At 42.6% G+C, this 16,949-nt stretch overlaps 1 protein-coding gene across 1 annotated transcript in view; it reads right to left on the bottom strand.

Moving 5' to 3' along the window:
* Efcab6 (EF-hand calcium binding domain 6) overlaps window positions 1–16,949 on the bottom strand; it is a 237,435-nt gene that overhangs the window by 199,757 nt on the left and 20,729 nt on the right. Inside the window, 1 exon segment of the mRNA XM_087213738.1 lies at window positions 6,447–6,658. Within this exon segment, the coding sequence (XP_087069864.1) occupies window positions 6,447–6,658 (212 nt within the window).

The raw sequence follows: 16,949 nt of genomic DNA, 5'->3' as shown, positions 1-16,949 counted from the left end.
TGATAAAATGGTTCTCAAATTAGGTAGTAGTAATATATTCACAAGCATACACCTGGGTGTGGTGATGCACCCCTGTCATCCCAGCACTCTGGGAGGCTGAGGCAGAAGGATGCCAAATTCAAGCCCAAACTGGGCAGCTTTGTGACTTAGCAAGATTCTGTCTCAAAATAAAAAATGAAAAAAAAAAAAAAAACAGCTGGAGATTTACTCAGTGCAAAGTCCCTGGATTCAATCCCCAGTACCAAAATATAAGTGAATAAATAAAAATTTTTAAAACACTGATTTATACATGTTAAAAAGGTGAAGTTATTATATATAAATTACAAACTTAAAGCTGTTGTTAAAAATGGAGATAACAGATGAGCTTCAAACATTTATAGCTAAATGGATGTACATTGAGGTGATACTCCGAAGTGAAATAAATTGGACACACACGTTTAAATACTGCATTGTTTCTCTGGTGTGAGAAACTGAACATGGAAATAAGGACTAAAATGTAACAGATAAAAAAATGTAACAGATATTAGGAAATGGGAAGACAGTGTTCAAATGGGAAGGGGAACAAGGGAGGAGGGAGGGAGGGAGGAAGGAAGGAAGGGACAAGAAAAGAAGTGAAAATAGAAGGAAAAATGGAAACAAAGCTTTTGTACACAGGGAGGGGAGGGGACTTGAGAGGGGACTGGGATAAAATAACATAAAATTTATTTTTAAAAAACAAAAATAAATAAAAATGGAGATAACGGGCCAGGGATTTAGCTCAGTGTTTTCGCCACCTACTGCGCAAGCTCAAGGACCCGAGTTCGATCCCCGTACCAAAAAAAAAAAAAAAAATGGAGATAACAATAAAGGGTGGCATAGAAAAAAAGCAATGTGTTTTATTTGTGCAATTCTAGGGGCAAATAAAAGGAAAACATTTAAAAAGGGAGGAGAAAAGTTATTTGTCTCCCTTCTCCATCCCTAAGGCACCAGTGCTATAGTTGTCTGAGGGGGCAGAGGAGAACAGTGTCTGAGGTCTTAGGAGCCATGGTATTGAGAAGGGGCCACGGGGTGAGGGTGGCATTGTCACAGCGAGTGCAGAGGGCGACAGGAAGTGCTGGTGGTAAGAGATGAGTCACAGAACAGGAGATTGATCAAACAAGCAAACACACCAAAGATAACAGAAGAAATTTCTCACTCCGTGAGGGCAGATACAACCAGGGAGAGGGAAAGATCAGAATGACCCCAGAGGATTGGATTAGAGCTGACGGTATTGGTGTGAACTCAGGGTTTTCAATACATAAAGAATGCCACAGAAATAAATACAGATGTAAACAGATATTCATGTGGAGACAGTGGGGGGGGGGGTGTCCCCAGAGCTGTGTCCACCAGGGGGCGTGGGAGCAGCCGCCTCCTGATGGCACCCACCACCCAGTGCCCAGATCTGGCTTTTCCACGTCTTCTTCCACTCCAAGGAACCAGGTCTCTAGGGTAAAATGGATGATTCTAAGACCAGAGCAAGGGAAGTATGGATGAGCTTGGGATCTCTTAGGAAGCAAAGAAGGGCTCAAGGAATGAGGACATCAAAAGGACACAGAAATCAGCCTTGGAGGGCTGCCAGCAGCCACGTTGGGATCATCCGAACACCAAAAGAAAGAAAGTAATGGACCCACTTACTAGGAAATCTTGAGTCCCTGCAACTATATAAACAATAAATGGATAAACTGAAAGTTAGATGAAAAATGGGATATTTACTAATTCCTAAGTTTTGCTCACAGAATCTGTATTAATGACAAAGTGCCTACAACAGGAAAAGCCGAGCAATCCCATGGCCTCGCTGCTGTGACATTTCTGCCAAGACGCCAACCTGCGTGTGGCCACCGGGAAACACTAGCCAAACCCAGGCTGGGCCACTCCACAGAAGAGCCAGCTCCATGTGCCAAGGTCACCAAAGCCAAGGACAGACCGAAGAACTGTTCTAGACTGAAGGTGATGAAAGAGATGTGAAAACCAAATGCAAAGCACACTTGTGACCCGGATCCTACGAGGCCTTTGTGGGACAACTGAGAAATCCTGCTGGCATCTGGGCTGAGATTCGAGTGCTAAGTTAACGTTGACATCTCTATTTTCATAGTTGCATTGTGGCTGTCAGAGCATGGTGTTCTTGTTTGAAGGAAATTCTAAATTACTTGAAGGTAAAGGAACAAATTTACTCCCAAATAGTTTGGGAAAAATTCGTTCTTTGCACTGTAATTCCAACTTCCCTGTAGCTTTATGATTGCTCGGAAGAGATAGGAAAGCTAAGAAGTTGTGGCAGAGATTTAGAGTGAGGTCAAAAGTTAGGAGAAGATGCAGGAATGGAGAGTTTCCCATTCTTAGTGGCTTTTAGCTGGAGGGCAGGCCACTGTCTGTGCCAGCAGAGTGGTTAAAACCCCAAACACTCAAAACTCAAAGTGACCACAGCCACTAGAAAATGTGATTCCTCTCACTTGAGAATGAGAGGAAGATAACTCCTTTCTGGTTAAAACTCTGTCCAAGGATCTAGCTGGTCACTGAATCATGCACGTGCAGGTCTGACCCAGAGAGGCTCAACTAAGGATAAATGGATTGAACTGAGATTGGAGCTATGCCCACTGCAGGCAAGACAGAGTTCACAAGTCAACTCCCTGTCAAAGCAGAAGTATCTGAGGCAGGGAGATAGAAAGAGACCCGGGGAGAACAAACCTTGAGTCCTCCCCACAGGCATGTTTGGGCTTAGGTTCCATTTTTGAAAGGTTGGGTCTCATTTTCCTTACCTAATAAGAGGCTCCCAACAGTAATTTAAACAATCAGTTTCTGTGAGACCTGATGTGTACCGGAACGCGCGGGGCCCTGGGGGAAGGTGAAAGAACTTCTCAGAGTAACACTGGCCCATAAGTGGAGGGAGTACGGGGAGGGTTCTGGCAAAGGGTCCCACAGACAGGACCGGCAGCCAAGCAGGAGCCGAGCCACAGAGAGAGTCGGGAAGATTCCACAAAGGACGCGAGCACTGGAGGCTCAACAAACAAGCGGCTGGTGGGATTTTCTTGTCCAGGAATACGCTATTCATGCCTCTCTAAAAAAGTCTTTGTTCTATTTGTGTTGATAATTTTAGATCAGTGTAGTCTTTTTTTTTTTAATGAAAATCCTAGACAGCGGGTCCCTGTGAACCTGTTTGGGTCCTCCTCCCAAACAAGGGCTTTCTGCTTCTCCTTTACAATGAATGCTGCTTTCTGCTTTCACTCTACAATAAATACTCTAGCTCAGTTCTCCTTTGATTCTGCCTTGTGATTCCGTCTGGTTTGAGAGGAGAGCACCAGCGGAGAGTCACAGGATCCAGTCCTCAGAGGACTGTGGTGGACCCGACTCTTCACAGCGCCCCTCATGCACAGCACCACGGTGGTGAGGGAACAGGTGGCCAATCTGAATGATTTACCAAACTCTTTTATTAATTAATTTAAAATTTAACAATTATATTGATTCAGTTATTGGAAAACATTTAAGTATGTTTGGAACAGTTGAGTGTGCGAATCTGCTATGGCAACTGTAAATTTTATGAAATCACAATATTAAGTATTTCAAATGAAAATGTAGTTGTCTAGATTGAAGTCGGCTTAAGTGGAAAGTATCTGCCACATTTGAAGACTTAATACATGACAAGAATGCTAAATGTCTTATTAACAATGTTAACAGTGATTATATATTGAAATAATATTTTGGATACATTTGGTTAAACCGTCATTAAAGTTAATTTCATTAACTTTTATCTTTTAATGTGGCTATTAGTAAATTTTAAATCACATATATGGCTCATACATATTTCCTTTGGACAGCTCCAGGCTGGGATATTACCCAAATATGCTCAAATATAAACCACAGAAATATGACCCTCCTCAAGGGAAAAGATAATCAACCCAGGCCAACTCTGAGATGAACAACATTTTAGACTTATCAGACAAGGACATTAAAGCTGCTATTTTAACTGTGCTCAATGGGTTAAGAGAAATGTGTTCATCACTGAAGAAAAAGCAGAGAATGTAAGCAGGTAAACAGAAATTATAAGACGGAACCAAGTGAGCCAGACATGGTGGCATGTGCTTGTGATCCCAGCTACTTAGGAGGCTGAGACTGGAGAATGGCAAGTTCAAAGCCAGCCTTGACAACTTAGAAAGACTCTGACTCAGAATAAAAAATGAAAGATGCTAGGGATATAGTTCAGTGGTAGAGCACTTGCCTAGCATATGTGGGGCCCCTGGGTTCAATTACCAGTAACACAGAAAAAAAAAACACAAATGGAAATCCTAGAGCCACAATACACAATGTCGAAAATGAAAAATTCACCAACTCATAGCAGAGTGAAGAGGGTAAAAAGAAGTGAGTAAATTTGAAGCTAGATCAATAGATATTATCCAATCTGAAAAATAGAACAAAATATTTCAAAAAAATAAACGGAGCTTCAGCCACCAGTGAGACAGTATCAAATGTCTAAGAGAAGATACAGTTAGGAAGAAACAATTTGAGGAAATACAGCTGAAAATCTCCCCAATTCAGGATAAGACAAAATTGAAGACAAGAGAAAATGAACAATAACATGGAAAGCACAAAAGAAATGAGGAGAGAGAGAGAGAGAGAGAGAGAGAGAGAGAGAGAGAGAGAGAGAGAGAGAGAGAGAGAGAGATCAGTTGAAGACTGAAATTTGGGAATATCTAAAATTCACTGAACCATTTGTTTGCAGGACACATACATTATCATATGTAGAAAGTATGCAAGTTGGGTTGGGTTGGGTCATGCAACCAATTCTAAAAAGAAACAGACTTTTAAGTTCTATGAAATAGTGTGAAGCCAGACTGTTGAGAATGAACAGAACAAATGAGTAGTATCCATGTTTGTCTGTGCATGTGTGCGCACATGTCTGTGTGCATGTACAAATTCAGTCATTGATTTAGAAGGAACAGTGCTGATATTCCAGCCCAACTGTTTCGCATTCATCACTGCTATGTTGATCCTTAGAGACTAATTTGGAGAAGGTTTAATTCCCACTGCATTTCATATTTCTTTCCTACAGGCCCGAGAACCTGGACTGTGAAAGTTTCAGTCCTCCCATTACCCTGGTGGGGTCCACACCACTGGCTGGCCACAGCCCTCCTCCTCCACACCCCTGATGCAAAGCCTCATGAGTTCCCTACCACCTCCAGGACAAAGACCAAGCTCTTTCACAAAGTGCTCTTCCGGGCTGGCTCTTCTAGCCACAACCTGACCCATAGCCTTCACTGAAAATAGAAAAGACTCCATTGGGCTGTCTGAATTCACAAAGCAAGCTATGCAAGCACCCAGCTTTTCTACGGTTGTTCTCTCTGCCTATGCGTAATGAGCCTTCCAGAGCCAGCTGTGGTGGTGCACACCTGTAATCCTGGCACCTGGAAGGCTGAGGCAGGAGGATCACTGCCTCGGGCTGAGCCTGAACATAGCCCTTTGCCTCCTCCCTACTCCCTTTCTCCTCCATAGATTAGAGTCAAATAGACACAAATATTGTAGACTCTGGATAGCACAGACCCAGGAGACAGGTACATTGTGTATCCTTCCCTGTTCCCTTCCTGCTCATCCACCATCACGAAACAATCATGCTACGTTTCACCTAGGCCATGTAGGCCACACAGCACTCTTTGTCCCGCCTTCTCTTCCTGTTTGCCTTCCACTATAAATAAAGAGTGTGTGGTGCTCCAGGCAGCCATTAGCTCCCGACAAGCTATGTTTCCAGCTGGTCCCAACTTTCAAGCATAAGCTTGCTATGTATCTTTCTTTCTTGTTATTTCTTCAATTTTCTTCATCTCCCACTACTCTCCCCGGCTTTGGACCCTACACTGTGCAGGTCGCAGCATATCACTGTGAGTTAGAGGCCAGCCTAGGCTACACAGTGAGTTCAAGGATAGCCTGAACTACATAGTGAGACCCTGTCTCAAAAAACAAAACAAAACAAAAAATAGCTTTCTAGCACTACCACCCTTCATTCACAGACAGCTCACCCACCTCAGCTCTTGGGCACCATGTAATGACACTGGCCCAGCCCTGGCCACCATCTCAGACCCGCCTCTCTAGGCCATGAGCTACTCCAGGGTGGCCTGTGTATGATATATATGGACTCCCAGTGCATTGGCAGGCATATATGGGAAATGCCTGATACCCTTTGATGCAAGGGTACTTGCCAAAATTCTAAATTCCAAAATGTAAATTGACCAAATACTGGTTTAAGAAAGCTTTAAAGGAAAGAAAAACTAGAAGAAAACATGTGGCACTTCTGCATGCAAAGTATGACCAAGCCAAAGATGATCTTGGCCATTCACACTGGCCAGAACTCAACTGAGGAAATTATGAGAAACATGCATGACTTCAACTGCTCCTTGGTGACCGAGGGAGAGAGGTCAGAAGAGGTCCCGAGCAGTCACCACATGTACCTGGGCCAGCACATCCTGGAACTGCTCCTTGGTGAGTGGGAGCAGGAAGGTGGTGATGATCCTCCTCAGTTCACTTCTTGTCACTGTCAGGTTCTGACTAGCATCGAGCAGCTGGAAGGCTTTTTTCAATTCATCCTTTTTGTCAGTGATTTTTTGAAATAAAATCCGCTTAACATCTAAGAAGGACAGTATTGGATTTGCAGCAGCTGAGGCTGTAAAAGGGATACAGCAATTAATTAAAAATGTATAAAGCTAAGAGATTAAATAAAAACCTTTGCACTGAACCAAGGGGCATTTCTTCTGCTAAATTTAGGTTTCTGTGTCCAATCATTGGGTGGTTTGTAATGGAAAATCTACAGTCATTTTTCTCCTATGAAATTTGGTACAGAATAACATTAATGTCACTAGTAAGGGGGAAAAAAACAAACAAGAGACAAAGATAATCTTCTCTATTAGGATATTAGAAGAAAAACATGAGTATTGGAAGAATATTTAGCTAAGAGTTAACATTATTCAAATCAATCTTTAAAGGACTATATTCACCTGTCATGGCTTTCCCAATTTTTGAGGGAAAAAACCACAGGTGATTCTTAAACCCATTTCTCTTCCTAGGAAAAGAGGAGTGAATCCCTAGACCTGAAAAGGAATGTTTAGAATCCTCTAAGCAAGCGTGCAGGGCTTTGATCGGCCTGGAAGGCAGGGTCCCAACTCATGTTTTAGGTCCCAGGGGTCTGAGCATCATCACTGGGAGGTGACAGGTAATGGGCCTTCCTCTCCTCCACTTCAGACAAGAGCTGTAGAAACAGGTGAATGTGGTGCCCATCACCACAGTGAGCATGAAGATGTGATTATCCAATCTGATCTTCTACAACCAGCTACGAAAGGGAAGGCTAAAAGTCGTGGGTGCTTGGCACATCTCTCATATTTACTGTAAAAGCTTGACAATCATTGTTCATTCAGTGCCATTCCTTACCCAGAAGCTGGGGATATATGTTACACAACTTCACTGCTGACTCATCTTTCCAATATTATTCATGGAAGGAGCTGGGGACGGTCGGTTCCCATTATTTCCCTTGGGATGAGAATTTCTCATCAAGCCATTGAACATTTCCAGCCCGAAGGCAGTGATAGCTGTAGACATTGGGTGCCCTGGGCCAGGTCAGAGACTCAAGGACAGGATCTCGGTGTCAACTTGAGGCTATCCTGAAGGTAGTTAGGGATCTCCTCCCAGCACAGCAGGCCCTGAGCTGGAGCTCCCAACTGAGTGGTACAGGGGTTGATTAGTCTAGCACCCTGTCACACTGCAGCGATTGGCCCTTGCCCTGTCCTTGTGAGGTTAGGTCCTGGGACCACTATGACCCAGGCCACAGCTGTGCTGGTCACCCTCAGTCCTTGCCTCTCCTTGGTGCTGAGGACAACAAGGCCTGAAGGGGCTGGGGATGCTCCTTGATCTCAGTGCCCACTGCCTCCTTGAGGGAGGTGGTCAGGGAGCCAGGACAGGGCACTGAGGAGAAGAGATGGGTGTTAGGCATCTATGGAGACCACTGGGGACCTGGGAGAAGGGCTGGTTGGCTTGGGGTGACAAGGTGGAGGGTCTCAGGGAAGGCTTCTCAGCAGAATATGAGGACACTTCAACTGCAGCAGTGTCCCTATGAGCAGGGAGTGGGGCTGGAGGTTGGGTGTTATAGAGCTCAGGCACCTGAGAACAGGCAGGAGCAGAAATCATCAGAGGAGTCAGCAACCAAGAGTTGGGACTGGAAGCATCCACAGGAGCTGAAGCATGGGCAGCCCTGTCTTCAGGCCTCAGGCTCTGGGTGGCAGATCCAAAGTGGGACCTCCATCCAGAGAGTGACATAATCCCATTTCCATTCACAGTGAGGAGGAAGAAAGAGGGGAGGAGCTTGGCAGTGCAGACCTGTGGGTGATTCCAGCTGCTGGGCAGTAGTAACCAAGGTTTGTCCCAATGGGGTGGTCACAGAGCAAAGGACAGGAATGAGCAAGAGATGGGATTTGCTCTGCTGAGGAGCCAGGGGAAGAGGACGGGGCTTGGGCAGCTGGGCAAGTGGGTGGTCACGCTCCCCCAAGACAGGGCAATGTGGGAGATGAAGTAGTGGCTACTTCTGAGGCAGCCACAACACATGTGTCTTGCTTACGAGGTCATCTTAATGCTCTTCCCCAAAAGATCAGGATGTATGTGTTCCCTTGAATCTGGTGTGCCTGTGACTATGGCAGAATGGACCCATGTCACCATGGCATAGGGAATGTGTGATTCCAGAGCCGAATGCGGCATTTCCCAGACTAGGTCATCAGAGGCACCTGGGCCTCTTAAAATACTCATACTGTGTCATCACCTTGGTCTGAGGAAGCCATGGAACCACAAGCAGAGGCTACATGGAGGTCTCCATTCCAGCCAACAGCTGGCGTCAGGTGTGAAGCATCAAGTGAGCCCACTTTCAGCCACATTCAATGTCTACACTTCATGCCTGGCCATGAGACCTGTCTAACCCCAGAGCTGAGAACAAAATGTGTGTCTGCTGTTCTCCAAGTCACTGTGTTTGGAGTCATATGTCCACAGCAAAAGCTGCCTGGCACAGAAGAAAGGACAGTCAGTGGCAGAGCCCATGGCTTCAGGCAGAGATGGCTAAGTGGGGATGATCATTTGAAAGCTGAGTCCTCCATCTGGAGATTGGAGGAGGTTGGGGCTGGAGATGCAGTGTGAAAGCCAGCAGCCTACAAGACATGGGGAAGTGTGCACCAAGTGGGCAGGACAGACAGGAGGCCCTCGACATACTGGCTTTTCAGGAGTGCACCTGTTGCCTTTCAGCCACTGCTGCTGGCACGGAGGGCACCACAGTGAAAGAGCAGCTGCAGCTTCCAAACCAGCAGTGAGAAGAGCAAAAGGAACAGAGACATCAGGAAGCCCTCAGGAAATGGTAGACAGTGGCACATGTGGTGGAGACAGCAAGACAGGTGCTAAGTGGGGGACAGGAACACAGTGGTGAGGGGCTGTTTGAGATGAGAGAGGGGGTCTAGGAAGTCCTCTCCAAGACATACCTGGATGATAGAAATAAAACCATTCAAAAAGCAGAAGTAAACAACATCTGCAAAGGGAAGCCATTGCAACTGGTAGAGAGCCTAAGCAAGAATGAGCTCAGTGTCTCATTGCTGGGAAAAAATACCCAACACCCATAAATTAAAGAAGGAAAGGCTGGTTTATTTTAGCTCACAGTCCATAGTCAGCTGGATCTAAGACAGGGCAACATGGCAGAGGGACATCATAGAAGTGAAACAGTCCATGGCAGGGTAGGCAGGATGCAGGAAGCAGCAAGCCTCCCCTTCCCTCTTTATTCTATTAGGCTACATGCTTATTGGTTGGTGCCACTCACAAATAGGGTGAATCTTCCATTTCCAGTAAATCTATTTAGCCACACCTAGAACTATGCTAATTCAATCAGTATACTAGTTAATTCAGTTATCACATGCCCATAATCCAGTCACATCTGAAAAGCCCCACCTATGAGTGTATGAGGCTGTGGGGGGGGGACATCTAGATACAAACTATAACACTCAGCATGTAACTAGAGGGGACAGCACAGTGTGTGCCAGGAGGGAAACAGAGCAGAAAGGGTCGCTGGGATTAGTAGGGAAGCAACAAGCCCAGCATGCTGACACATGCCTGTAAACCCGGGACTCTGGGAGGCTGAGGCCAAAAGATTGCAAGTTCGAGCCCAGCCTAGGCAGCCTAGTGAAGCCCTGTCTCAAAATTAAAAATGAAAAAAGGACTGTGGCTCAGTGAAAAGGTCCTGAGTTCAATCGTCAGTACTGGAAAAAAAAAAAAAAAGGAAGCAATATTAGAGTATTTTTAAAAATCATTCTGGCTGCTACATAGAGAATGAACTATAGCGGGTAGGAAAGGAGGAAGAGGACCAGAGAGAAGGCTGTGCTCAAAGACCAGAGGAGGTGATATGGCTTGAGCCAGGTGGTCACCTTGAATGTGGACAAGGAGTGGACTGATTGGGGATGGAATCTGTGGGTTCTGGAGTGACAAGGTCTTGAAACAAAATGAAATCAAGGAGAACTGCTCAGTGCTGGACTTGAAGACACGGGTCAATGAGATGACAATGCCCTGGGTCATGCAGAAAGGTGCAGGATGGGGAGGTCCTTTGGCAGCTCATGCGGGAGCTGTCTGGAGATGAGACTACAGCAGAAGGCCCATGGGACAGCCAGCTGTGTGGTCCAGGGCTCGGTGAGGAGTCAGCTAGGAACTCAGATGGTATTTCAGGATGTGGAGCCCCATGGGGGTTCACTTCAGGAGAGGGCAAACAGGCAGGAGATGGAGCACAGGGTCCTGAGGAAGAAGGAGAAGCTGATGTCTCCCACAGCTTCGAGGATGCACAGCAATATGGGGGTGCCCCATCATCCCCTCTCTCACTTAGACTCAGAAGCAAGAGAGTCACATGGGGGAACCACATGATTGAGGATCATCTGATGACACCACTCCTATCACCTATGTCACGTGGGCATCCTTCCTGAGATGTATGCCTCCATCTTGAAACCTTTTCTCGGACTTTCCATGCATATTTTAGTTGCTTTCCAACGAGCCCCAATTTGCACTACATAATTTAAATGTAGCAGAAAATGTTGACTTGAAACTATTTGAAGTTACTTGAAGGAAAATTTTTTATTTCACATGGCTAATGTAGTTTCTAAGGGCAAAAATGAAAGCAATTACCAAGCCGCCCTAACTGGCTGGTGGGAGTGCAAATCAATGTCATCCTTCAGGACTCCTATATCATTTAGGGTCCAGAGAGTCACAACAGACCATCACTCTTGCTCTAACAAGCAGGATAAGCTAAAAATGGATATACTTTCCAAACCCATCAGAGATCTGAGCCTGCAAAGAAACTGAATCCCAGAAAGAACAAGCCACATCTCGATTATCTGAAGGATGCATCCTTCTAACCTGCAGAGCAGCTGAGGAAAAAGCAAACACATTGCAGATAGAGTAAGAAAAAAGCAGCCCAGGACTGAGCAGCCATGTGTGGGTGGATTAAAACACCAGGGCCTTTGCCAGGTACACATCAGGAAACACCAGAGGGTGAGTGTGTGGTGGGAGAGATGTGTGATACACCCAAGGCCACGGGGATTTGTACAAGCCTGAGGGCTCTTCACTGGGTACAGAGAAGAAGAGCTGAGGCCAATCCCTCTGAAGCTCATGGGGTCTTGGCTGAGTGAATGCCGATGGCCAGCTGCAGGCTAAAGGCAGGAGACAGGGTGGACAGAGATTGTGTGACCTATGGAACTCCAGGGACAGAGCTGGAGATCAAAGAGAACCCCAAATCCCTCCAAAAATGGAGGTGCACAGGGAAGCAGAGGGCAATTTCCTCCAATGCATCAAGCTGGCAGCTGGGCTAAGGAACACAGAGACCTCTGGATGTCACAGGCGCTCAGATACCAGCCCTGCTGAGGGAGGAATGTGGGGCCAGGTGTAGCCTACATCCAAGTGCAACTACAACAAAACCAAGACCCAGCTTCCCTTAGAGATTACATAGGGATCACTACCTCACCAAGGCCAGAGAGGAGAAGAGCCATCCCTTTCTGGTGGTAAATACTACTTCTGTCTCTACTGTCTGTTACACAAATGTCTGGCATTAGTTTGTTTGTTTTTTCCAATCAAAAGACAGATAAAAAAGAAAAGAATATGTAATAAGAACCAAAACAGTCACCAGAAGAAGACCCACAGCATAACAAGTACAGAAATGATTTGATGTTTAAACTGAGAATGAGAAACATGCTGAAAAGATTAAATAAAAAGTCAAGGAGATGCTGAACCTATGTGAGATTTCAGCAAAGAAATAGAAACTATTTTTGAAAGTGTACATAAAAAAGCTAGAAATTAAAAACAATGGTGTATGATTTTTCTAATGTGTTGCTGAATTCTCTTTACAAGAACTTTATTGAGGATTTTTGCATCTGTCAAAGGATGCATCTTATTAAGGATGTTGGTGTATAGTTTTCTTTGTTGTTCAGTCTTTATGTGGTTGTGATATCAGGGTGATACTGGCTTCATAAAATGAATTTGAAAGCATTCCTTCTCTTCCTGTTTCATGGAAGTTTGAGGATAATTGGTGTAAGTCTTTCTTTAAAGATCTGGTAAAATTTAGCATAAATCTGTCCAGTCCTTGGTGCAACCACTGTGGAAATCAGTATGGAGATATCTCAAAGAACTAGGACTGGAAGTCCCATTTGACCCAGCTATTCCCCTGCTGGGTGTCTTCCCCAAAGAATTAAGAGAATCTTACCACAGTGATATATGTGCACCTGTGTTCATAGCAGCACAATTTGTAATAGCTAAAACTGGAAACAGCCCAGTTGCCCATCAACTGGAGACTGGATAAAGAAAATGTGGTTTTTTTAATAAAATGGAGTACTACTCAGCCATAAAAAATGAGAAATTAGAGACATTTATAGCTAAATGGATGCACAATGAGGTGATATTCTTAAGTGAAATAAATAGGACACACATGTACAAATACCAAATAGTTTCTCTAGTGTGAGAAACTGAAAGTGTAAATAAGGATTAAGAGGTATAATAGATAATGTGAAACAGGAAGAAAAGGGAGAAAGGGGAAGGGAAATTGGAAGGGGTAGGGGAAGGAAAGAAGGGAATGGAATTAATATGAGAAAGTGGAAAAATGGAAACAAAGTCTTTGTAAATAGGGAGGGATGGAGGGGTTGAAGAGAGGGCAGGGGAAGGGGAAAAATAAGAACCAAGAGAGATTATGTAAAGGTGCAAATTTCCAATGATGAATGTCATTATATTGTATACCTAAAATGTACCAATAAAATAAAATTTAAAAAAAAATCTGTCCAGTCCTGGGCGCTTCCTTTCTGGGAGACTTTTTATTACTGTTTTGAATTCATTGCTTGTTATTGAACTGCTTGTTTTTTCATGTCCTTTTGATAGGTCATATATGTCTAGAAATTTATCCATTTCTTCTAGATTTTCCAATTCTTTGAAATTAAGTTTACAAAATAGTCCCTAATAATCTTGTGGACTTCAGCAGTATCTGTTGTAATGTCCCCTTTATATCTCTAATTTTATTAATTTAGGTCTTCTGTCTCTTTCTTTTGGTTAGTTTGGCTCAGAGTTTATCAGTGTTGTTTATCTTTTCAAAGAATCAGCTCTTTGACTCATTAGTCCTTTCTATTATGGTTTTTGTAGTCTCTATTTCATTAGTTTCAGCTCTGATATTTATTAATTCTTTCTTTCTACTGATTTGGGGTTTGGTTTGTTCTTATTTTTCTAAGGCCTTGAGTACATCATTAGGTTATTTACTTGAGATCACTCTGGTTTTCTAATGGTTTTCACTCATAGCTATAAACTTTCGCCTTAAAGCTGCCTTTAGTAGAGCCCACATGTTCCAGTATGTTTTGTTGCCATTTTTATTTGATTCTAAGAATTTTCTCAATGACCCACTGATGATTCAAAAACATATTGTTCCATCTCCATGTGTTTGTATAGTTTCTTCTGAGTTCATTTTAGTTTTATTCCATTGTGATCTGATAAGATGTATGGGATTATTTCAATTTTTGTATTTCATAAGACTTGCTTTACAGACTAAAATATGGTCTATTTTGGAGAAAGTTCCATGAGGTGCTAAAAAGAATGTGTATTCTGTTGATGGATGGAATACTCTGGGTATCTGGTAAGTCCATTCAATCTAGAATATAGTTTAACTGTCATGTTTCTTGGGGGTTGTGTCTGTTTGACCTATCTGTGACAAGGTGGTCCTGAAATCATCCACTATAATTGTATCAGGGTCTATTTGCCCCTTTATTCTGAGTAACATTTATTTCACAAATTTTAGTGCACTGATGTTCAGTGTGTATATGTTTACAATCATTACATCTCTTGGTGGGTTGTTCCCTTTACTAAAATGTAATGACCTAAGGATAAAAATCACATGATAGTCTCAATAGGTGCAGAAAAGGCCTTTAACAAAATTCAACATCCTTCCTGATAAAGGTCCCAAAGACTTCAGTATAATAAACAAACCCAAATCAAACCTGAATAAAACTACAAGTTTAATATAAAAAATAAAAATAAAAAACAAACCCACAGGACCAGGGATTTAGCTCAGTGGTTCCGCCACCTGCCTCGCAAGTGCAAGGTCTCGAGTTCGATTTCCGGTACCAAAAAAAAAAAAAAACAAACAGCCCACAGCCAACATCATAATGAATGGAGAAAGCTGAAAAGCCTTTCCTTTAAAATATGGAGCCAGACAAAGATGTCCACATTCACCATTTTTGGTCAATATAGTACTTGAATTTTTAGCTAACCAGTTATTCAAGAGAAAGAAATAAAAGGGATACAAATAGGGAAATAAGAAGTCAAACCAGTCCTATTTGTGGATAATGTGATCCTTTACCTACAAGACCCTAAAAACTCTTTTAGATCTGTTAAGCAAATTCAGCAAAGTGGCAGGATACAAAAATCATTGTATAAAAATCAGTAGCTTTCCTATACACTATCAACAAACCTACTGAGAAATAAATTTTTTTAAATTCCATTCACAATAGCTTCAAAAAATTAAATATCTAGGAAACAACTTAACCAAGGGGGTGAAGGACCTCTGAAATGAAAATTACAAAACATTCAAGAAAGAAATTGAAGGCACTAGAAAAATAGAAAGACCTTCCCATATTCACGGATCAGCACAATTAATATTGTTAAATGGCCATATTACTAAAAGCAATCTACAGATTCAATGCAGTCTCTATCAAGTACTAATGGCATTCTTCACAGAACTAGAAAACACAATGCAAAAATTCATATGGAAATAAAAAAGATCCAAAATAAACAAAGCATTTCTGAGCAAAAAGAACAATGCTGGAGGTATCACAATACCTGACTTCAAAACATACTATACAACAATAGCAAAAAAACCCAAAGAAACATCATGGTACTAGCATAAAAACAGACACACAGAAATAATTCATGTAAGCATCACCATCTGATTTTTTAAAAAGAGGCTAAAACCATGCATTGGAGAAAAGACAACATAGCCTCTACAAAATACAAATACAAAAAACAAAAACAAAAAGCAAATTATAAAAAAGAAAGATACTTGTGGCCCACAAGGTAAAGTATTACTATCTTTAATACAAAGAGAGCTCACATTAATCACTAATAAAGACCAACCCACAGTAGGAAAATGAAACATATGAACAGAAAACTCACAGATGAAAAAGACATAAGCCTAATACGCTTAAGAATAAATGTTAGTATCATTATTGGAGAAATATGAATTAAAATCACAATGGAATATTATTCTGTACATTAAATGGACAGGATTTTAAAAGATGGTATTCTGTGTTGGATACTTGGAAATGAACAATGAACATTTACCTGTTAAGTGCTATTGGAGAAATGTACAGATACAACTTCCTGGTGGGTAATTTGGTAATATTCAATAAGAGCCCCAAGAACACAGATGACTTTGACTCGGTGATCCCATTTCACTCTTGCTTTTTTTGGTAGTACTGGAGATTGCCTTACAGAGTAGCCACTGAGCAAGAGATTAGTGAGGTATAATCTTCCACATGACACTAGCTATCACTGTGGTAACAATCAGCAAGGGCTTATTTCTGGTTAGGTCTTATTTTGCGAGAAACACAGTATAAAATGAAAGGCCAATCTGAAAAGGCTACATACTGTGTTCTACAACTGTAGAACACTGTAGAAAAAGACACTGCTATAGAGACAACAGAAATACCAGTGGCTGTCAGGAGGAAATGGGGAGGAAAGGATGAATAGGTAGGGTGCTGAGCTTTGTTTTTTTTCCAGTACTGGGGATCAAACTCAGGACCTTGTGCTTGCCAGGCAGGTGCCAGCATCACTGAGCTAAATCCTCTACCCCAGGGTGCTGTTTTTTAAGGGAGTGAAACTACTATATTCTGTATGATACTCTAATGATGGGTCCATGTCTTCCTATACATTTGTTCCAACCTATAGAATATACAACACCACAAGTGAATTCTGATGTAAGCTGTGGACTCGGATATATGTGTCACATGGGCTTCAGATATCAATATTAACTCATCAATCATAATAAATATACCACACTAATATGAGATGCTAATAACAGGGAAAACTGGAGGGAGGAGGGAGAAGATGTTGGAGCCCTTGTGTGCTTCCTGCTCAAATGTTCTGTTAACCTAAAACTTTTCAAAGAAAATAAAATCTAGTAATTTTTTTCACTGAATGAAATCAGTACCCTCTCTAACATAGCAGTTAAGTTCGTGGATCCTAAAATCACAATGCCTGGGTTCAAATTCTGACCCATCTACTTTATTTTTTTATTTTTATTTTTTATGAGTACATGTTTGCAGGACCTAGTGACCACATTTAGGGTGGGGAGTTGGTGCATGCACTTAGTACATCTCAACCCTTTCTTTTTCATCCCCTATTCTCTACCCCTGCACCTTCCAAATCATGGT

Source organism: Heterocephalus glaber, unplaced genomic scaffold, assembly GCF_053883595.1.
Source record: "Heterocephalus glaber isolate CG9 unplaced genomic scaffold, H.glaber_assembly_v1.0 deba00001444, whole genome shotgun sequence".
NCBI classification, from domain to species: domain Eukaryota; kingdom Metazoa; phylum Chordata; class Mammalia; order Rodentia; family Bathyergidae; genus Heterocephalus; species Heterocephalus glaber.
The sequence above is the reverse complement of the archived record's forward strand: the minus strand, read 5'-3'. Positions and strand labels throughout refer to the sequence as shown.